General features: G+C 48.7%; 7 protein-coding genes across 7 annotated transcripts; 3 read left to right on the top strand and 4 right to left on the bottom strand.

The window, feature by feature from the left end:
* Positions 1-1021: 1021 nt before the first annotated feature.
* N7519_003644 (GYF domain-containing protein) lies at positions 1022-5791 on the bottom strand (the record flags this gene model as incomplete). The annotated part of the gene is made up of 5 exons (XM_057290422.1): positions 1022-1338; positions 1398-1479; positions 1505-5071; positions 5128-5554; positions 5697-5791. 5 exons carry the CDS (start codon positions 5789-5791, stop codon positions 1022-1024), a joined length of 4488 nt encoding a protein of 1495 aa, XP_057151624.1.
* A 177-nt stretch (positions 5792-5968) lies between these two features.
* N7519_003643 (uncharacterized protein) lies at positions 5969-6315 on the bottom strand (the record flags this gene model as incomplete). The annotated part of the gene is made up of 2 exons (XM_057290421.1): positions 6222-6315; positions 5969-6079 (listed from the first exon to the last, which is right to left on the bottom strand). The coding sequence occupies exons 1-2, from the start codon at positions 6264-6266 to the stop codon at positions 5969-5971; spliced, it is 156 nt and encodes a 51-aa protein (XP_057151623.1). The 5' UTR covers positions 6267-6315.
* Positions 6316-7198: 883 nt separating this feature from the next.
* N7519_003642 (uncharacterized protein) lies at positions 7199-8379 on the top strand (the record flags this gene model as incomplete). Its single annotated transcript, XM_057290420.1, has 2 exons — positions 7199-7894; positions 7945-8379. The coding sequence occupies 2 exons, from the start codon at positions 7199-7201 to the stop codon at positions 8377-8379; spliced, it is 1131 nt and encodes a 376-aa protein (XP_057151622.1).
* An 892-nt stretch (positions 8380-9271) lies between these two features.
* Positions 9272-9673, bottom strand: N7519_003641 (uncharacterized protein; the record flags this gene model as incomplete). The annotated part of the gene is made up of 2 exons (XM_057290419.1): positions 9272-9307; positions 9419-9673. The coding sequence occupies 2 exons, from the start codon at positions 9671-9673 to the stop codon at positions 9272-9274; spliced, it is 291 nt and encodes a 96-aa protein (XP_057151621.1).
* A 1227-nt stretch (positions 9674-10900) lies between these two features.
* N7519_003640 (putative alcohol dehydrogenase) lies at positions 10901-12065 on the top strand (the record flags this gene model as incomplete). The annotated part of the gene is made up of 2 exons (XM_057290418.1): positions 10901-11710; positions 11769-12065. 2 exons carry the CDS (start codon positions 10901-10903, stop codon positions 12063-12065), a joined length of 1107 nt encoding a protein of 368 aa, XP_057151620.1.
* A 285-nt stretch (positions 12066-12350) lies between these two features.
* Positions 12351-13129, top strand: N7519_003639 (uncharacterized protein; the record flags this gene model as incomplete). Its single annotated transcript, XM_057290417.1, has 3 exons — positions 12351-12476; positions 12541-12909; positions 12968-13129. The coding sequence occupies 3 exons, from the start codon at positions 12351-12353 to the stop codon at positions 13127-13129; spliced, it is 657 nt and encodes a 218-aa protein (XP_057151619.1).
* Positions 13130-19193: 6064 nt separating this feature from the next.
* N7519_003638 (uncharacterized protein) lies at positions 19194-19472 on the bottom strand (the record flags this gene model as incomplete). Its single annotated transcript, XM_057290416.1, has 2 exons — positions 19194-19204; positions 19247-19472. The coding sequence occupies 2 exons, from the start codon at positions 19470-19472 to the stop codon at positions 19194-19196; spliced, it is 237 nt and encodes a 78-aa protein (XP_057151618.1).
* Between the last annotated feature and the right edge of the window lie 2086 nt (positions 19473-21558).

Here is a 21558-nt window from a genome sequence, read left to right as displayed (position 1 = left end):
GGATTGGGTTCTTTAATCACAAGTACAATATGATGTACGAGCCCTATATAACTCTTGTTTTGCATTACCAGTCGCTCATTTTATATGGCTAGGTACATGTTATGCGTTGGACTATGTCCGTATCTATTCGAATACCTCGTCTGTCGTCAATACTGTGATAGAGAGGATTGCCGTTTTTACCGCAATACTGCATCACGCTGTACAGACATCCTGCTATTCCTTTACCTTCTCCGAATTCAATACCTGACCTGGTCTCGGAATAGGCGAGAAGACGGGCGACGAGGTTTGCCGCCGTGGACTATGGTCCTATGCGTTGTTATGACTGGCAGAAGATTGCTATTCACCTCTGTTTCATAGTTGAGTAAGGAATTGTATGAATATTTATTCCATAACTATTGATTTGGACTCATTTCGTTGCCCGTACAAGAAGTAGAAGAATCAAAAGAATCAGAAATTCAAGCTTTGCGTCCAACTAGCCAGAAATCAGGACCCAGCGAAAGGGGACAAACGAATCGCTGAGTTCTATCTCGATATCTAGTAGATTCATGAAATAATATCATGTAATGAGGGTCTGAGATCGAACGAAGCTGACATGCATTAGATATTGAATCTAGTCATTCGAAAAGCTCCTGTTGCAGAGTATCAAATGAGAAGCAGCTTAGATGCTGTGTAGTCGACTCGGAATTGGTACCATACACTTCAACCGGCGGAAGACGATGTGGATTTTGGAAGGCAATCTCGCCTTGTAAAGTCCATAGACATACCGGTTCTCACAACCAGAAGTAGTAATCAAGTCCATATATATGCTTATAAGATCTACGGATAGTGCTACAAGACAAGTAACTCTCTACAGAAAAAAACATGCACAATTCAGAACCGATATCAATGCTGCTAGGAGTATGATGCAGATACACACGGCGAAGACACGCAACGAACATGGACACCTATCTCACATAAATAGAAACAACAGATCCGACTCGACTAACCAGCAAAGCTAGGATAGAAAATGCAATGCACACCATTACCGCTTGCCCTTCTTACGGGGAGCGACAACCTTGAATGCAGAGCTGGCAGCCTCTTCCTCACGCTGAGCAGCTGCTGCAACGGTAGCAGCGGAGCCCTTCTTGGCAACCTCGCTCCAGCCACCGCCGTTCTTCTGCTCTCCGAAAGCACTGGGCGAGACAGGGTCCACAATGCCCTTATCGGCAAGCTTGCGGCGGCGGATGAATTCCTCCGCGAAGCGGCGGCCGTCCAGAGTCTGGGAGTTGGCGTAGACGGAGTCGGAGATGATCTCAGCCTCAGCGGGCAGGAAGAGCAATTGCTGAACGAAATCATCGACTAGAGATGGGATGTCAGTATTGAGTCTATGTGAATTGAATAAAGACAACGAAACTCACCATTGATGCTGCTGTTCAACCCCTTGCTCAGAGCCAAAGTAGCCCACTTGGTGAACTCCTCAACAGCCTGGTTGGGGTTGGACTGGGGGGGTGCTGCCGCTGGTCACAGTACGGGTAGTGGCGACAGGGCGGGGCTTGGAGATAAGAGGCGAAACTGGGACGGTTCCGCTGGCTGTCCGGGGTCCCAGGGGAGGCGCAGTTGGCGCACCCTTGACCTTGCCACTGGCACCGACGGTGGTCCAGGCGCTGGATCCCTGGCTAGCGGGGGCGGAGGGAGCAGGGCCCTTGCTTGCAAGGTCGGCATAGCGCTTTCCGGCAGAGGAGGGGACGGGAGGGCTTGGGGTCGCAGCCATGGCGGCGGCGGCAGCAGCAGCCGCGCGGTTCTTGCGGGCTTCCTCTTCCTTCTGGATCTGAGCAAGAGTCTTCTTGGCGCCAGTGGCGGCCGGTGCGGGCTGGGTCTTGGTGGCCCAAGGGGAGCCGGTCGAGGCAGGGGTGGCCGGAGATCCAGCGCTAGCCCAGTTGGCTGACGAGGGAAGGCCAGGGGCTGCCTGTGCCTGTGCTTGGCTGAGACGCTCTTGCTCCGCAAGGAATTGGGCACGGCGTGCCGCAGCGGCGACTTCCTCACGTTGGGCGGCAGTACGAGCCTCGGCTTCCTGGATCTCCTTGAGAGAGGGGCCCTTGGGCAAGTCATTTGCCTCCTTGGCCCATGGTGCGACAGAGGTAGGCGCAGCGTCGACGGGAGTCTGAGTCTGGGAGCGGGACCCAGTGGCCAGAGACTCGGCGACGTTTTGGCGATTACGCTGGGCGGTGGGTGCAGGGAGAGGCGACGCGGAGGGTGGGGGAGGGAAAGGCTGGGGCATGGCGTGGTCAACCTTGTTTCCCCAGACCGATTCAGAAGGGCCATGGCTCTGTTCCTGTTCCTGCTGCTGGCGTTGAGCAGAAGCAGCCTTGTGAACTTGCTGAGACAGAGTAAGAGGCTCAGAACCAGTAACAGAGTCGGTCAACTGTTGAGCTGCCTCTTCCATCTCGGCGGCAACCTCGGCTTCGAGTTGCTGAGATGCAGCGGCAGGGTGGGTAGGCAGACCTTCGGCAGTGCGCATGCCCATCTCCCCTTCCTGGGCACGAAGAGCATGGAATTGGCGAAGACGCTCCTCGCGAGCGTGCTGATCAAATGGATCATCTTCATGGGCCTTGTCGAAGTCTTCCTGCTCTTGCTGAAGCTGAGCACGATCCTGAAGCATTTGACTAACCTGCTGGGACTGCAAGAAGTTATCAGGCTGACGGCCGGAGAATGAACCAGCACTACCAAAGGCAAATGGATCCTGGCGGCCGACGTTCAGGCGATCAAGTAGAGCGGGGAGTTGATCCTGGCTGCCGAAATCCGTTCCCAGCATTCCAGGTCCCACGTTCAAACCGCCCTGTCTTGGTGCAACACCATCGAAGAATCCAGGGACGCCTTGGGACTGCTGCTGCATGGGAGCCTGGATCGGAGATGGCTGGTAGCCAACGGGCGAAGTAATGCTTGAGAAGCTAGGCTGGCTTTGAAGGCTGTGTGCGCTAGACTGATGCTGCAGCGGTGGGTTCATGGAGGATGAGGGAGCACCAGGAGGAGCCATTTGCTTCATAATGGCCTGCTGCTGAGCCAGGTGCTCCTTCTGTCGAGCCATCAGGTACTGTTCTTCCTGCTTGCGTCGCTCGAGCGCATTTTGCTGCTCGGCTGTCAAGGTAGTGCCAAAGCTTGGGAAACTACCCGGGAAGGGAGGCTGAGCAGATCCAGCGGTCGTGTTAGTCCACTGGGCGACGGTCGGTTCTGGGCCATGAGGAAGGCCAATCTGGGGCACAAGGAATGGCTCGCGTGAGTTCCCAATGCGTCTCACGAGCTGAGCTAGTGGCTCGAACTCGGTGTCCTCAAGCTTCTTGATCTGCAAGTCCGGGCTGAAGAAGCCTGCCTTGAACCAATCATGCATTTCGAGTCCAGTCCACGGGCCTTGGATATTGCCTTGCGGATCCCGGTAGATCCAACGCATCCTATCCGGCATGACCATGGTACGCTGCTGAGAAGCAGGGATGCCTGCGCCAGGGGTTTGACTAGAAGGAATATCATGACCAGCCAGGTTTGGAATAGAGCCAACGGCCGAGACGGGTGTTTGCGAAGCAGGCGTTGAGCCAGGGTGGCTTGCCTGACCCGTCTTGTCGCCTTGCGAGGGGTCGAGTCCATCTAGGCCCACAGAGTCAGGCCTTCCTTGCTCGTCCTGCATGGAAGAGAAGAGGGCACCGAGTTTGCTTGATCGGCCGATGCTTCCAGTGCCAGTCATACCGGCATGGGGGCTAAATAGACCACCTCCACCGAGAGTTGACAAGCTAGGAGACTGAAGATCGCCCATAGAGCCAAAGATCGGGTCGCCGAAACCGCCAACAAAGGCGGAACGCTCACGAGTGGGCGTGCCGACGGCAGCACCAGATGACCAAGCTGAAGCTCCACCCAGGGAAGACAGACCACCCAGACCACCGAGACCAGAGAAAGTGCGGTTGGCATTGACACTGGAGTTCTGGCTGCGGTCCACAGTGGGAAGATCGATTCCTGAGCCAACCCGTCTCATCGAGCCGAAGGGGTTGGAAGGATCCCGAAGTCCGCTGATTCCGGGATGCTGGGCGGGCTGGATATCCGATCCGTCAGTGTCGACATCTTCGGGTTCCGCACGTTCGCCATGACGGTCACCATGCGGGCTCTGGTAGGGATTAGTGTTGGTTGGACTATTTGGCTCGTGGCCCTGGAGGAGGCTGGGAGTTGGGTTCCGCGAGTTCTCCTGGCTTTGCATCAACTCTCGGAATCCAGGAATGCTCGAGGTCATGCCGAATGCGCCAAACCCGAGATCAGATTGAGCGGGACCTTCAACATCCTGAGACCCGCCAAGAGCGGCGCTGCCACTGCGAGGCTCGTCGAACGGATTAGTTTCGCTTCGGTTGACACGAGTCTTGACGGCATCTCCCCAGGGCGACTGCGAACGCCCGTCACTGTCGTTTTCAGCAAGACGTTCAAGGTTACCTGTGGGCTTTTCCTTGGCGGAGCTAGCAATATCTTCAGAGCTATCCTTGGACAGCAAACCCTTGAATCTGCTCTCTCCGCGGAGACTTCCGTATCCTGGTTTCTTTTCAGCCGCGGGAGTGCCAGAGCCAGAGCCAGAACCAAGAGAGAAAGCTCCAAAGGCACCCATCGGAGAGAAATTGGCATTATGGGAGGCCGAACCCCAGGGGGAGTTTGGTCCACTAACGCCCGTATTGATAGGATTGGTGGAGCTGCGCTTCAGAGACCCAAAGGGAGAGGCAGAGTCCTCCTTGCCCTCCTTGGCCTTCTCATCCACCCTCGGGTTGGGTTCTCGGAAATCAGTTTTGCGACGCAACAGGGCAGGTGGAGGAGTAGAGGTATTGGCCTCATCGCGGAAAAATCGGGAGTTGGAACCGGTAGGAGACATGGGGTTGCCAATCGATTCTCCCGTTTCCCGGCGTCGGGTACCCGGGCGACCGGCGGTTGGGGAGGAGGTGGTATAGTTATTGATATGGCCCTGAGGATAAGAGATCGAAGATTTGCGACCTCCAGTTCCCGGGATGATGTTTTCCTTCGCGGCGTTTGTGGGAGGTGGCTTCAGAGGGGAGTTGACAGAAGCGGAGAACATCTATTAAGCTTGTTAGTAAGAGCACTCACTCAGACCTGAAAGCACACAACACAAACCTCTTTCTCATCCTCCGTCATACCCGTGATTCCGAGGGGTTCCACCTGGCCACCATGATCCCAGCAAACCTCGGGCCCCGCAGAGTTGTTCTTGTGGTCATCCCGCTTCCCCCATGCTCCATTCACAGGAGCTGACACATTGTGGGGATCCCAGTCGGCCACGAAGTATTCCTCCACGTTCTTACTCAAGGTACCCTCCTCCCGCTGTGTTTTATACAGCTCTAGAAGTTGATCCTTGGAGTACCGGGCGTCCCCATTCCGTGCAATGTTAGAAGTATTTGAGCTCAGGTGTGGAGGAATGTACGCGCCGCCGGCCGTGGGTGTCGAGGCAGATGCAGGCTGGCTACTATCCCGGTGGTGAGAGGGGGTGGTAGCAACAGAAGGACGGCGGAAGGTCTGCGTAGCTCCGTTCATGCGGTTTCGGGACCTAGTGGGCATTAAAGGTTAGCATCGGATATCTCGAGCTCAAAACATTGACCGTCACAACAGCATGGAACGATATTGGACCAAGTCTGTTGAACCGCAGCCAATGGAGGGGTCTGGGGAAGGTGGAAACAGTGTCTGCATACCATTCTCCGCTAGTCGAACCATCCCCCCTCCGGTTGGGGTCCTGGGTGTTGCCAGCAGCGGCCGAAGCGAAACTCGATGGAAGTGGTGTAGGCATTGTGGTAAAGAGGCTTTTATGGTCGGATGCTGATCCCCCACGTAAAAACCGATTCTGAGATAGTTATCGCGAGACCTGTGGCGGGCTTGCTAGAGAATGTGTGATGCGAACGGATAAGTTGCAAGACACGAGATTGGAAAATTGGTGTAGAGTTGAAGGATGACAGCTAGGAGCTAGTCAATCGAAGAAGCGGAGGGCTGTAAGAGAAGTAATGCAGATATGCGAGCGCCAGACTAACAAGGTCGAGAAAAGAGAGAGATCGAGTTTCGATTTCGCTTGGGAAGTTTCCTGGAGCAAAAATGATTAAGCGGTGGGCGTGGCAATACGCGTGCCTTGTTGTAAATACACGGTATTGTATTGCCAGTGGTCGCGTGATTCGCCGTCAAAGAGTGGGGAGTTCAGTGTATTGATGGAACAACCAATTACATACCGCCAAGAGCAAGTATCTGATACACGCACAACACTGTGTCTTCATACTCTGCCAGATGTATCTTCTACCTTGCTTAACACAGTTGTGCCCAATCCTGTGTAGCAAAGAAAAGAGAGACTGTACGAAAAGATTATAATGGTGACTCCAAATATCCAGGGTGAGTTTCGAGCCAGAATACTACTTTCCTCCAACTCAAAAAGACGATGGATACTAGTAGCAAGGACGTATGCAGTTAGGTGGCTAGACGCAAACAGAGAGACGTGGCAACAACAGGCTAGACGTGTATTCCCCACAAAAGCCACGCTCCTCTTTTGATTGGAAGTTCAACTGCTTTTCAGACAGTTCAACAGTGAGGGATTGGCTTGCTTTGGCTTCCTTTGGCTACCTTTGACTTATTTTTGTCTAAGAACACAAAGGAGAGTGTCTAGACGTTCCACAAATACAATAGAGGGGGTTGAAATGCATCCAATACCATCCCTTTCTACCCAACCTCTTGCAATACTGGGCAAACATGCCCTGTCTTAAAAGATCCAACGGTCTTATATCTTTGCATTCAGGCTGGAATCCGGTTGGGTTAAGAATCCCATTATCCAGTTGTGCCTGCCAATAGGGCTGGATCATTGTGTCGCCCTTTGTAGACCTCTACCGCCCCCGTTTGTCTTTTGATGCTTCATTCTATCACAGACAATGCTTTCTGAGATTTGCTTACTTTAGGAGTAACACAGAGACAACGCAAGACGACACAATGAATGTTTTAGCCCAAATTGATATGATGGGCTCAGTCTGAGAGCTTCACAGATGTTGTCAAGACTCTATAAAATGGGCATCCCCGTCTCCGGCAATTCCCTCTCTACAGTTCTTTCTCTCCAAGACAATCGAAGTTATTCTATGAACTATAAGCTTTCTTGCACAACAAAGATCATTTTCTCTCTTGTGTTTTCCGGTATCCAAGCCCTCATCGCCTTTGATCCAAGGATATGACGCGGTCCAGATTCAGCGGTCGATCCAAGTCCAACGGTTCAGAATTTGGCTGGTACTTCGCGGGTGAGCCAATGGACAAGAGACACTCTCGAAGCGGGCGAATCAGGCTAGTTCGCTATGGACCTGAGATGGAACCTTGTGCCCACAGTCGGTGCCCATCGCCATCTCCCATTCCAGAAAAGACACCTTGCGCCTGCAACAACACATGCGAGCTTCACTCCCACGGGACACGCTCCCAATCCCAAAGCGACCCTGACTCCTCTGGTTCTGAGTCAGTCGTAGTATGCTGCGGAGGATGTCATGCTATCAGACGCGAGCCCGGGCCCTCTCCTCAGGTGGAGAAGGTGATATGCTTCTGTGAATGTCACTCGCGAAAAACAACCCCGATCACACCAAGCAGCAGCGGATATTCCAGCTCAGGATCAGCCACAAAATGCTACGGTAGCCGTCACTCAACAAGACGGGAGCGTCGTCCCAACGACACACGTCCCACCACGCCGAACAGCAGTGATTTTTCCGACTATGAACTGCCCAGAAGACGCCGCGGTCACCGCATCTCAACACGCGAACCAGAGCATCATCCCCAGTTGGAGAAATCCCAACGCGAGGCTCACGCACCCCCTCCCAGCACAACTGCCACGTCAGGCCAAAGATACCACTCCCCGCGTGGGTCGCTCGCGACAGCACCACATGTCGGCACAGTAATCCAGCGCCACTGTCGCAAGGCGTCTTACTGCGAAAGGCACCCGGAGCTGTGCCGAGCTTTGATTACTGTGCCTTCGCCGGTGCCGAGACCAACCCCAACCCCAACGCGCTCTCCCGGTCGATTGAAAAGCCCCGTCACAAGCCGCGGGTCAAACCAGAGCTGAAACGCACCTACACTCAGGCTGCTTCGCCTCCCAAGCAGACGCCTCCCACAAAGCCAAAGCCAGTGCCTTCCTCCAAGCTCATGTGTCCCAGGCATGGTGCCCAGCATTGTGGCTGTGTCTATATGGATGGGTACCATGCTGATGACTCTAGCTATTATGCTCCTTACGACGATGACACTGTTTCTGAGACCTCCATCCAGGCCATGCCTGACCATGACAGGGCTGTGGACGAGACACGCTGTGCTTTTCATCACCGCTGCCGTCCAAAGTTCGAGTGTGGGGTTGGCTGGGTCTGCGGGAGGAAGTGAACAGGGCTTTACTTCAGTGCGTCGGTGGTTGTGTTTGATTTCAATAGAAGGAGGATCCATGCTGTTTTCTCTTACTGCTTTCACTTTTTCTGGTATTTGGTCTGTTTGAGTATCAATCCCAGATATGGAGAGCTTTGCTGGAATGCTGTCGTTTCCGTGTCAGAGGTCTAGAAAATCTGTCTGCTCTTCTTTTTCCTATGTCCAACTTACGGCCTCGGGTGTTCGGAATGCTCTTTTATTCTAGCTTGACAATTTCATATCATATGATTCAAATTTGACTTTCCTTTGACATTATTGTAGTATTTTAGGTATGGCCGAGATGGAAGCACACATAGGGGTACCTAGGTATGTGGCCAATAGCTTATCAAAGCATAACATGAATAGACTGCTTCTGCTTGACCTACGGTTTTCTGTATCTTGAGTTCTATATCCCATATACACAAGCACATTTATAGGGTGTCGAAAATATCAAATACGCAGGGTATACTCATTGTGTCCTTCTAGTTGTCACCGCTGAGCAACATCCCGAAGACGTCGCGTTTGTCGGTATACATCCATGCACTAGAATCTCCCGGCTCTCCAAATCCCTAGGAAGTGCTAGCCACTGGATGTCCCTATGTGATGATTCTTTGGACCCTTCATTTTCCACTCTCCTTCGACAAATATCCACCGATGTAGGGCCGTTGCATAGAGCAGAAGTGGTTCTAGCGGAGCGTCCTGTCTTGTAGAGCTTCATCGTGGGATGAACCTACAGCCGAGGGTTGAACTGAAATTTTAGACATTTGGTTAATCCGGTAGGGTCGTAACAGAAAGTGCGTTAGCCATATAAGCAGTCCTTAATGAACAGGATCTTATTTTACCCGATTTCTGGCAATGCTTGAGGGTGGCTGTTCTAATCTGAGCCGACCATATTCCTAGTTTGAAAGCGCTATAATCACCATATTAGTTATCCAGGAACTCACTTATAGAAGATCTTCGCTTACCGGTGCGCTGCTCGGGGAGTGGAACTGCCTTAGAAAGATGGTTTGTTCGTACGTACCAATGAAGCCACATTCACAATGCAGCTTCTGTATATCACATTCCGGCTGTGCGATCTTGCACCGAATGTTGCTTTGACTGGCGATGGCTGCTGGGAGCTCATGGTCATCGGCCCAGGGTGCTTTAACTCGCCAACCAGCTCAACTTCTGTTGCGCCATTCGCGTCTTGTAGCCCCACAAGATCTGGGATGTTTTGGGCTTGAAATCCCCAATGGAGATGTCGAATAAACTGGCCCCAGGGCCGCTCCAAGAGCATGGCCTACGGCCTGTTGGAAGCATCCTTGAAGGCCATGCTCAGTATGCGACCTCAGCCAATCAAGCTAAGGGTGGTATGATGGCACCTCTTTGTAGTTCAGCTTTGCGAGCTTCCAGAGAAGCATCACCTCTTCATCACTTTCTTGGCAGCTGACCGCCTGCGAGTGGCAGGGCGAGACTTGATGGCTCTCTCTGGGCCATGGTTGATGAGAAGAGATTTTAAGTTGATGGAGGAGGTTAATAGGGTATTTTGGTTATGTCAGAGTCAGGATGTCAATGGGACGAAGGTGGAAAGAGGAAAAAGATCGAAATGAGGGTTTCTGCTTTTATAGGTGTTTCTGAGTCTATTTGTTTGATATGTCGCTAGCTATCAGTCGCCACTCACATGCTAAGCTCAGATACGACGTATAGTATGAGTCGCTACCACGAGTTATAGTCAAATAGTATCACCCATAGTGGTTTTTGGTGTGTCTATATATTCGCCTTGCAGGTCAGGCCTTCGCTTTAGCCCTTCATTTCTCGTGGTCCAGTACCATGGTTTTTGATCCTGGAAAAAGACTAGACACTGAAATCACAGGTGACGCGACTAGACGTGATCTATTCATGGGTATAAGCAATGGCTTGATATTTCGGTGCCCAGAACCCCATAACGCAAATTCAATTATTCTACTCTTGTTGTGATAATTCGCTCTAATAAGGCTGTCAGGCCAGTGAGATGATAATCTCTCTATCATGGAAACACGTTGATTTGATATCCAAGGCTACGATATATATCCACGTAAAACACCAAACTAGCAACAGATAGCAGATCTCAAATATCCTACACAAGGTCTCTGCTGGTGCAACATAAGGGCAGTATAGAGCTATGAAAGGTCACTATAAAACAGCACCAGCAGCTACCCAAAGACACCCTATGCGTTCTGGCGGTAGGCGAACATAATATGTATGAATCTGGTTATTTTTTGGTTACAGCTTGTTTCAATTAGAGCTTCGCATGCTGAAATATATCAGGATATATATACAGTCGCAGGATTCCAATTTCCATTAATTTGTCAGCATGTAGTCTCGGACACCTGGGGATTCGGACCCAACGCGTAATCAAGAAATCGACCTTGGAACCTTGAAACCTCGGCTATCGATAAGCATTTAAGCATCCCCGCACGCCCCGACTTTCATCAAAGTCAATTTTTTTTGATATCTTCCAATATTCCGATATTCATCCAACATAATGTCCAAGGCGATTTACATATCCCCAATTGACGGCAAGCCCGGCAAGCCAGGCCAAGTCTACTACCCGCTCTCCCTCCGCACCGTGCCCAAGCCTTCCCCGCAAGGGGGTGAGCTACTGGTGAAATTGACCGCCGCGGCGCTCAACCATCGCGATCTCTTCCTCCGTCAACACCTCTACCCCGGCGTGACCTTCGATGTACCTTTGCTCGCAGACGGAGTCGGCACTGTTGTCGGTACTGGCCCGAATGTCCCCAGCCCAGAACAATGGCAAGGCAAGCGGGTGATCTTGAACCCCGGTGCTGGTTGGAAGGATTCGCCTGATGGGCCGGAAGACCCTGCTGGATACCGGATTATGGGAGGCACCAAAGTTTATGATAAGGGGACATTGCAGGAATATATCACTATTGAGTACTCGGAGGTCGAGGAGGCCCCTGAGCATCTCTCTGACGCCGAGGCTGCGGCTCTACCCCTGACGGGCTTGACGGGATGGAGAGCTCTGATTAGCAAGGCTGGTGAGAAGAACTCTGGGGATGGTGCTGCTGTCTTGATTACTGGCATCGGTGGTGGTGTGGCTCTGATGGTACTGCGGTTTGCTGTTGCCAGGGGTGCGCATGTCTTTGTGACGAGCTCGAGCCAGGAGAAAATACAGAAGGCCGTCGAGCTAGGTGCGACCGGTGGTATTAGTTATAAGGAAGAGGGCTGGGAAAAGAAGCTGTTGGGTATGCTCCCAGCTGGAAAGAGAAACTTCGATGCCATCATTGATGGTGCCGGTGGTGATTCTGTTGAGAAATCCGTCAAGTTGCTCAAGGTGAGTACCACAACGGGACATATATTCAATTACTTGATGAAAGTACTCACATTTCCAGGCTGGCGGTGTCCTCTCTGTCTATGGAATGACTGTCTCTCCTAAGATGCCATTTACAATGCCTGCTGTCCTCAAGAACATCGACGTCCGCGGTTCCACGATGGGCTCCCGAAAGGAGTTCAAGGAGATGATTGAGTTCGTCAACGCTAAGAAAATCCACCCTGTGGTGTCGCGAGTTCTGCAGACTGAGTTAGATGACTTGTCCGCAATCGACGGGCTGTTCGAGGACATGAAAAAGGGCACGCAGTTCGGCAAACTGGTGATTGAGTTCGGCAAGTCTGCGGGCAGCAAGCTGTGAACATATTCTTGCTACGATTCCCATGAAGTTATGATGCCTGTATGGCTGTCTATAAACATATGATACATATCAATTAAGATATTTTGCAGCAACTACGAGTGTTCTTCGTTCCTTCCCCCTGTGTCGCTTCATTTGACACATCAACACATCACAACGTATTTGCATCTCCAGCATACCATCACCACTTTTATCACTCATCCTCTCTTATTAGAAGTCCAATCGAGTAACAAAATCTCAGATCCGCTCATTATATAACGAATCTTTCCATTCATTTCCGATTCCACCATGAACTCCAAGAGGGACCGTATCTCCCGACGAGTCTCTCGCTCCGTTTCTCGAAATGGCCAAATGCCTCTTGTGTCGGACTCTCGTCGTGTCCTAGAAGATTCGTGGGACGAAGGTAGTTTTCAGGTATTGTCATATCGGGGAAACATCGACCTGTGGAATACCCAGTTTGTACTAACAGTCAGCACAGTCCTTTGACGCCACACACTATGCCCTGCAAACCCTCAACAAGCACATCGAACGAAGACTCGCAAAGCTGCAAGCCAATACAGTCCGCCTGAAGCGTGAACTGTGGCTGCTCCAGCGACACATCAAAGAATTCCGCCATCCTCTTTTCGAGAATTGGGAAGCCGACTTGCTCACCCGGCTTATCGAGGTTGCTCACGCGCATCAGCATAAGAAGCTACCAGGCGGCGTTGTGATCGGAGAGTCCTCGTTTGCCGAACGAGAAAATCTCAACCATGCATACAGCATCGCGGCGAAGGGAATCCGCATGCCGACTCTTCGTAAGCTTGGTCTGTCGGAGAAGTATCATCAGGCTCTACAGCGATATTCAGAGGTGAGTATTCGCTGTGGCCTCGATGTAACGTAACTTGGCCTAGTCTAATATGAATCAGGTCGCTCCTTATCGAAGTCCGAATCCCTTCCAGACCGAGTTCGCATTCGCCAAATGGCTGGTCGAGGTGCGGGAAGACAGACCAGAGCTGTATGCATTTTGGTCCAAGCTTTTCCCCGTCTGCTACGACCGCACCGTCCAAGAAAGTGCCTCCATCTTCTAGAGGATTCCAAAAATCACTTCATCATCCTGTCTCGTCACGTTTTCTATCTTTGGCTGTTCTGTCGTCAAAGCATCCAAAGAGAGGTTGTTCAGTGGGTACAATATTGCTTCGTTGTTTAGAGATGTTCTATTTCTAGAAGTTTGTGGGTCATTGCTCTGTGTGCCGGCCTCGTTCTGCCCCGTGCGGTTATGATCATCGTGTCTCATCTCAGCTTTCCACACTTTCCACATAGATACCAAGTCTATTCTTATCGATGGCTTGTCAGAATGCAGCGCCTGCCTTTTTGGTCTTGTGCTCCTGATGCATGGTATGATTTTAAGAAATAGCCCTAATCGTTCCACAAGCTAGTAGATGATGTCTTAGCCTCCTTCGACGATCGACGGCGTACACACGACCTTTTAGAGAACAAACTACCACCGTTACATCCAATCCTAGACCACATAACCACCACACCTGGACAGCTAGTATACAACATACACACCGGTCACTCTACAAGAAAGTCCACAAACCAAACAATCTAAACGTCAACCGCGCTAACCGCTCCGGGGCGTCTGGCACTTCCTCCCGACATTCTGATCAAACAGCTCGACGATCCAACCGTCAAACAATCAATATTAGGCGATATGCAATATGAAACGAACTCCCACGTGCGCGACCTCGAGAACCCTATTCCAGCAATCGTCCCGCATGGAGCATGAGGCAATCCATGCCGAATTCAGTCACCAGTAGCAATACCACGATAATGTTTACCGCTCGCTAATAATAGCTCGATTTTACGGAGTACTATACTAAGCTCGATGCTAAAATGCTAAGTGCGAACTAAAAAGTGAGACAGCCCTAAAGCGGTATGTATATTCCGCCATGCATTTAGCGAGGCTAGCGCAACGCTCGCAGTAACAGATTGATCAACCTCGTGGGCCGCTTTTCAGGGTCTATCAGCTCCCCCGAACTCGGATAGGTCCCGAAGGGTCTTATTAAAGTTTTGATGGGTTATTGATTTTCATTTTTATGGGCTGAGAGCGTTTTTCGACATGGGTATAGAGGCTTTGACCTGTATGTTCCAAGGTTATTCCGACGTTCTTCCGGTCGCATTGCTGCTATGCCCTTTAGATTGCTATGATCTCATACAACATACTCCGTACTTTGTACGGAGGAGATATGTTCATTTTGACTACGTATGGATGATTCATGGGACAGATCACTATGCTTGTTTATTTTTTATTTTGCGCCCTTTTTTATCCAATCCAGTGGATACATGTCAGTGGAGTGATGAAGTAATAAGATAGAGACTTGTCCACGTCTACGGAGTATAAAAATGTACCAACAAGTTTCCAAGGTTGGAATGTAGTATATTACATAATGTACCGTGGGCGGCCACATGGAGCCCCAGAGAACCTTGGAATGTGGCTACCAAGATAGGTAGATTAGCCTTAGCAAAGGTTAATGGCTCTTAAGCGCAGACGTTATACCTACACTGGTATACTATCGTCAGATAAAATTGCTGCCTAGCTTGGCATTTACTTAATCTGTACGTACGGAACGTCAACCCACGTTTTCTGAGCAAGTGGAGACAGCGCAACATGGAAAGAAAAGTGGAAAGCAATGGATAAACCCATCGACCGTGCACTTTACTTCCAAGGTTAAGTTGTAACTGAGCTATCCGGGTAGTGTCGGATCCGACATAAAGGTATGTACTCCGTAGCGTCTGATGACTACCAAAGGGGAGTAATTGACTAGAGCTATCAGGATGTGAAGCAGCAATTTCAATTCGATATTGTTTTGGACTGAGAGCAGAATTGATCCTCGGTACTGCTAAAATTGCTAAAAGGTCGAAACCTCGGGGGAACCTTGGAATGGACCCGAGATCCCAGCCGCGTTAAAATTTTATGCACCTCTACGTGCTCTGATTGGTTGAATTAGGAAACTCTCCACTTTCACGGAGATATCTCTACCATATGATATGCGATACTAGATACGCAATATAGTAGTCTACATATGACTCCGATAGCGTCAACGTTATATACGATTTGGTTCCTTTTCAATCCTTGGCTTAGATTTAGGTTAAGACATTGACATAAGCGCATACGTATATCGAAGTATAAATAAAGTGTTTCTCATAGGGGCATGATCGTTTTTCGGTTCCATCAACCTGAAACTGTACTTCGACTTCGATGGTTGCGATCCATGAATTGACGGGGGTGTTCGCGTCGATCCTTTTTGGTGGGAATTGTTACAATAGCGTTTAGCGCGGTGGATTGATCCAGTGTTTTTTCCCATGTGGTGTGGTGTACGGACTAGTGCGGTGGTGATATATACATTGCTCTACTATACAACCAATGTGTATTTTAGCTCTACGCCAACAATTCGTGTCAGCCTCTTCATTCAGAAAAACTTAAAACAATGCTAAGAGAGATTGTACGTACTCCGTACGGAGTACTATTATTCCAATTCAAACGAGGAAATATAGCATCGCAAATATTAAAAAGTTATAATCTCACCTCCAATATCTACCCGACCCGCCTAAGCTTCTACCGATTGGATCGCCACGGGGATCTTTGTTGCAGCCCCTGACTCGTCTATATCACCTGAAAAGTTCCACGTTAGAAGATCAGCCACTTCCTTCAGAAGCCAAATGGATCCTAATATTACAATATCTTTACCTAAAGAAGCTCGACACGGAGCACGGAGCCAAGATGACGAAAAAAAAAAGAAAAAAGAAAAAGAAAAAGAAAAAGCAAAACTCAAAGGACACGGGATCTTGCATCAAATCCACATCAGCTAAGATCTTCACTTAAAACGCCCCCAGATAAAGGTACCTCTAATACTCCGTATAACCGGTACGCAATGAACACGAGCACCGAGAATGAGCCAAGTGGGTACAAGATCAACAGTGTTAACGTGGCGCAGTCTCTTCCCTAGTGATGCGACTATAAATGAAAAACGAGGTTAACGGTTTCAGGTACGGAACTAAAAGTTGGTTCCGACACCGTCAGTACGGCTAATATGTCAGCGGGATTTGTCCACGCTATCCTCTAATCTCTGATCTGTAGCAGGCTTCCAAGATATTATTATGATGACAATGGAACAGTGGAGAAACAATATCATCTTGCATGGACTTGCGGTCAAGACTGACAGCAGGGATCAGGCTCACCTTTATCGGGATTTGTCACAGTCATATTCTTGCACTCAGGTAGACAAAGAGACAGAGAGTCGGCTAACATACCTCTCCATATGGATCACTAATGCTTCTTCCCGTAGCATCTGAATCGAGCCCACTCATCTCGACCTCGTATGTCTTAGTGTGAAGGGAAGAATTGGAAGGACTGCCAAGCGTGTCTTAGTTATCAACTTCCGCGGGCTCTCTAGGATAGGCGTGAGACGCTAAACATATCAGGGAAAGCGCGGAATCCCATGAACGTTCAGCTCGTGGAAGCGCCGGCGGTATGGATACATTGTAGACTCCGTATTCATTTTGTACTCCGTACGGAGCTCTTCTCATAACCACTTTTCTCTTGAGTAAGTGCCAAGAACGGTTAAAGCTAGCAACGACGGTTCCCACAGTGATATAATTCTCTGCTTGTGAGTGGCCATTGAGGATGGAGCTAATGTCGAGGATTCACGCCTTCCTCTGCACGCCTCCCTCTGGGATTAAAGGATCGCCGACGAATGGGGCTACACTGTGAGAGAAGATCTTCGTTGCAGGGGGCGAAAAAAAAAAGAAAGGACCCTTGAAGACATGCAGCTGATTCTGAGTCGTGATTCGCGATCTTTGATCAGCCATTCGTCATGGTGAGATAGACACCTGATTGCACTCTATCGTCCAGCTGCACCAGGGTATGATAGCCGATCCCATACTGCAAGACGGGTCCTTCAAATCTCTTCACTTAGATTAAAGATAGCCCACTCGGATAGTATTTTTCTTTTCAGAACACAAGACAGAGATGTACTCCGTAGGTGAGCAAGTCGAACCACCCAAGACCCAAAGCGGGTCCACGTCACATTCCTCCGAGCTGTCGTGCAGATTAAACCTTGATGTGAACAAGGGTAAGCCGGTGATCTTCCACCCAACAACGACACCGGTTAAAAAAAAAAATTGAGGATCGTTGCCGTTTGTCTCCCCCTTCGTGAACAGGACCAGGAGGAGCTGAAATAAAATGTAAGGGTGGTGAACCAAGGCAAAAATAGAGAGCCGTGAGTGTCTCTGACGATGTTTCACTCCGAGGGTTTGTTTCCCTATGGTCCGCGCACCAATCCCCATCCCACTATGCAGCAAGGTTGATCTTCTTGTTCTCCCTTGGACTTCACCCTCGAAGGGATTGACGATAAAGACGAAGATCCTTACCCAATAATCCAATAATCTTCCTTAACCCGTGCTCGGGATGCACTGTTGGCCCCCCCCACACGCAAGACAGAATAGACACATACAGGCACGAGTGGCGCCATCACGTACATAATATTGACGGATAGGGAGTCGACACACAGGCAATAGTGCAATTGTACCTGCATATTGCAAATGTTAGATCCCTAGAAAGGGCAAGGTCATAGAGCTAACCTGCAACCCTTTACTCCGTAACTGATACGGAGTAGGTAGACAAGGGACTACAACATAGGGTTGAACGTCGATCCAAAGCATGGGTAGCATGTCGTTCGCACGAAATAATCTAAAAATCATTTAATTAACGTTTATTAGGCGCGGGGTTTTTGCCAATAGGCAGAAGGATAAACGGTAAAAGATACTCCGTACGGAGTACATAAAACCAGGAACCGGAGAGCCCGAAGCCCTTGGTGGGTACTGACCCCGTTCAATAGTGTATCATGATGGGAGATGGATTGGACCCCTGCCAATAGTATTGTCGAGTACAGTATTGACGGCTTCAAACAAGGTTGCAAGTCCGAAGCCCTGGGGAATATGATGATCCACCTTTTTCTTTGGAAGCTTCGAAGGATGTGGAAGGTCCCTTGACAAAATTGAAGATTATTCGCTGCTTGAAACACTAGTTAGGGGATGGAGTTGATCAATGGGGTTATCAGCTGTGTTTTTTTCGGAATATTATTCAGTTTTTGTAGCTTTTTCATCGGGGTTTTTCCTTTTTGGGAGTTTGGGGGGTTGGGTTTTTGATGTGGGGACGGGCATTACTCCCGAAGATTGGCCGATTATATATGCAAACGCCAATTGGGATTTTCTTGGGGAAATGTTCCCGTTACAAACTAATAAGATTATCTGGTTTTCAAAAATTCTAAAGGGATAAATGGGATTTCATATAGATTGGACCCTTGGATTAAATGCTCCTTGCTCTGTTTGGTAGTATAGTTTAATATTCAGGGTGGTTGGGTGGGTGGTTGGGAGTTAAGGAACATGAACATTGACTTTGACACATTTAGATTGACCTGCATGTAGGGAAAATTATTAACTGTCTCCTAACGAATGGCAAGGGAAGAAGGAAGGCATCAAACAATAATCTATTAAACCAAATTTGTCTGAAGAAGCCGTTTTGGACCGTTTTGGACTCGATCGCGGATCCGATTGAAGCTTCTTGGGTAGATTGCTGATCATTGCGCTCCACTGTGTATTGTACGGTTCCGACGCCCTATTACTACCTAGGTAAATCTTGTGTGCTGACTTGACTATCGAGGTATTTTGGTTCGGTTCACAAATCGTATACCCTAAAAACTGCTCATAGTGCCCACACCTGTACGGAGTACTCCGTACATATATCGTACATCGTACCTCGGAACGTCTTCAACGTGGCAAAATCGCGGAGTCAAGTACCTTATCGATAGCAGCGCTTTGATAAATACTTTTTATTCCCCCCCTTTTATCCCTTTCCTACATCGTGGGTGGCTGGAGCTGCACGAAATAATACTCGGGAATTGTGCATCCGGACCGTTAATGTTTCCTGTTTGGTTTAGCGTATTTTTCTCATCATTTTTATTTTTATTTTTATATAATTCTTTTATGAAGGAGTGAAGGATATCTACATTAAGAAATAAACTTCTTTCCAATAATGCTTCCCGAATATCTTGAACCCTTGTATTCCGTACTCCGTACGGAGTAGCTATGATCTCATAGCGGACCTTTGAAAAAAATATACAAGAATTGCCGAAAGAAACCCTTACGGACATTTTGGATTCTATTTTCAACATGTGCGTCTGCGTCTGCGTCTGCATCTGCGTCTGTAACAATAACATGGTTGACGTTCTTACGGAACTGCAGACCTTGACGCGCTGCGTCGGGTAATTTTCCTAGAACAATAATGATCTCCTGCGCATTGGGGATTTGCACGATCAACAGGGCCTGGAGAGCCCGTGGCCCGGGAGCCGTTGGAATATGAATTGCGTACATGTAGTACATGTAGTGCATATCCGCCTAATGGATATGATTCCCAACCTTCATCTACATACATATGTAGTCATATTCAGTATGCTGAGAGTGAATATGGATATGATCTAAATATATACGGAAGTTAAGATGGATAAGGTGACAGTGCAGAGTGCCCAAGTGCCCCAGCTGATGGAACGGTCCTGTTACCTCGAGGGAGCACGGATGCTCGGGTTCAAAGTGATACCCGATCGGGTCTAGAGGGGTGGGCAGGAGGAGCAGAAGAACTAATCACAGGACAGGACCCTTGCATAGTCAGGCCACCGAGTCACCTGAAAATGCAAGGTGTGCTAAACTTAGACCCTTCGTGTTTGGTTTTTTTTTTTTCTTTTTTTGGTTTTTAGATTTGGTTCTTTCTGGAAATCTGAGCTTGGGTTTCCAAGGTTGGCCCTTCGTACTCGTTTATTTATCTTCGATTGGATTCTGTTCGGGTCCGATGACGGTAAGCTTAACAGAGTTTCTAAGATTGGCCAAATACATTCGGAAAAGGTTTTGGCTTTGCTCGATCAGGAAATATCTGGGGATTTACTTTCAATCAGCTGTGGTACCGAGAGTCTTATGTGGGCAGTACACATCATGCTCCGTATATGTACATCAGCCTCGTGTCGGGGGGAAAGGAAAATATGAATTATAATATTGACCGGCATGACGACACGATGTGTATGTACTCCGTACGATCGTGACCCTATGTAGGGAAGATCGTAAGTGGAGCATCTGGAGAAAAAGAGCGAAGGGTCTTGTTTTTGCCAGTTTGGTTCGGCACGGATGACCCAAGGGTTGGTGTAAGGAGCCGCTGACAAAGGGATCAACTTCAGATCGTATCACTGTAAGGAAAAAGTGTCATTGGGTTAAAAAAAAGGATCAAAAAGGAAGTTGAATGGAAAAGTACCCGAAGCTGATGTAGGGGAGCTAAATATACCAGTTACAAAAAAAAAGAGAAAATAGAAAAAGAAAAAGAAAAACATAACAGGGTTGCCGGTGAAGCTTTCTGATTGGTAGGGATAATAGTAAGAGAGGAGCCCTTCGAGAGAGTCCTCGTTATAGACACAATCCCTGATTGGATGGACCTTGACCTTGTCAACATGGATCTTGTTCAGGGTTACAGTACTCTACGCCCCTTTTGGAAGAAAAAAACAATGAATGAGGCTATGCTTGTAAAGTCACCTGGGGAAGAGCATATACACAACAGCGTACAAAGGTAACCATCGGGCTGAATTCTATATGGAAATAAGGCGATTCTCGTTCTGCAGACATAAAATATCTTTCTTTTTTTTTTCCTGCCTTCCACATGCTGGATGATTCCCCACTTTTCTTTCTTTTGCTAGCGGCGCAGGTCGCCAGATTGGTGTTTATCCCGAGAACCTCACCACGTTCCCTTTTTCTGTCCCCGATGGTATGAGCAGATATTCTCATTTTTGGTTCCCAGTTCCAAGGTTCTTCAAATAGAAGGGTAGAAATGTACAACATAGTCAAAGATCTTTTTGTTAACATCATCTTATTAACATCATACTATCTAAGAAAAAAAGGATTATGTGGATCTGACTGGTCGGACACCTCGGAAAGCATAACAAGTCGGCTTCTAGTGGCTTCCGACACACTGGTTGACTCGTTTGTAAATGTCTCCTTGTTTTATGATATCGAGACTCGAGACTCGAAGATAATTATAAGATTGTGTGACCATGGTAAAGAATCAAGGAGTACCTACATGTACTCTATACAATACATATACTTATCTGTATCTATGTCATAAGGTAATAATACCCAAAATACCCAATTGATGCCAAGTTGATCCCCCCCTCTGTGCATCCCCCGCCAGGATTTCCCACTAGTCTTTTAGTCTGACTACTTTGAGAGATCAATTTAATTGAATTTTCTTTTTATTATTCATAATTATGAAAAACAATAAAAAATAATATAATATACAAACCCAAAAAAAGTTCTCCCCCCCACAGGGCCTTATACAGTTTAGGTCGTAAATTGTACTCTTGACCTGCTCTCTTCTGACTGCTAATAATAATATTCCATAGAATCCTCAATGCTTTTAACCCTG

Source organism: Penicillium mononematosum (genome assembly GCF_028829835.1).
Source record: "Penicillium mononematosum strain IBT 11891 chromosome Unknown utg000002l:1.0-8112719.0:1.0-8118358.0, whole genome shotgun sequence".
Taxonomy (NCBI): Eukaryota; Fungi; Ascomycota; class Eurotiomycetes; order Eurotiales; family Aspergillaceae; genus Penicillium; species Penicillium mononematosum.
This window is presented reverse-complemented; position numbering and strand designations above follow the sequence as displayed.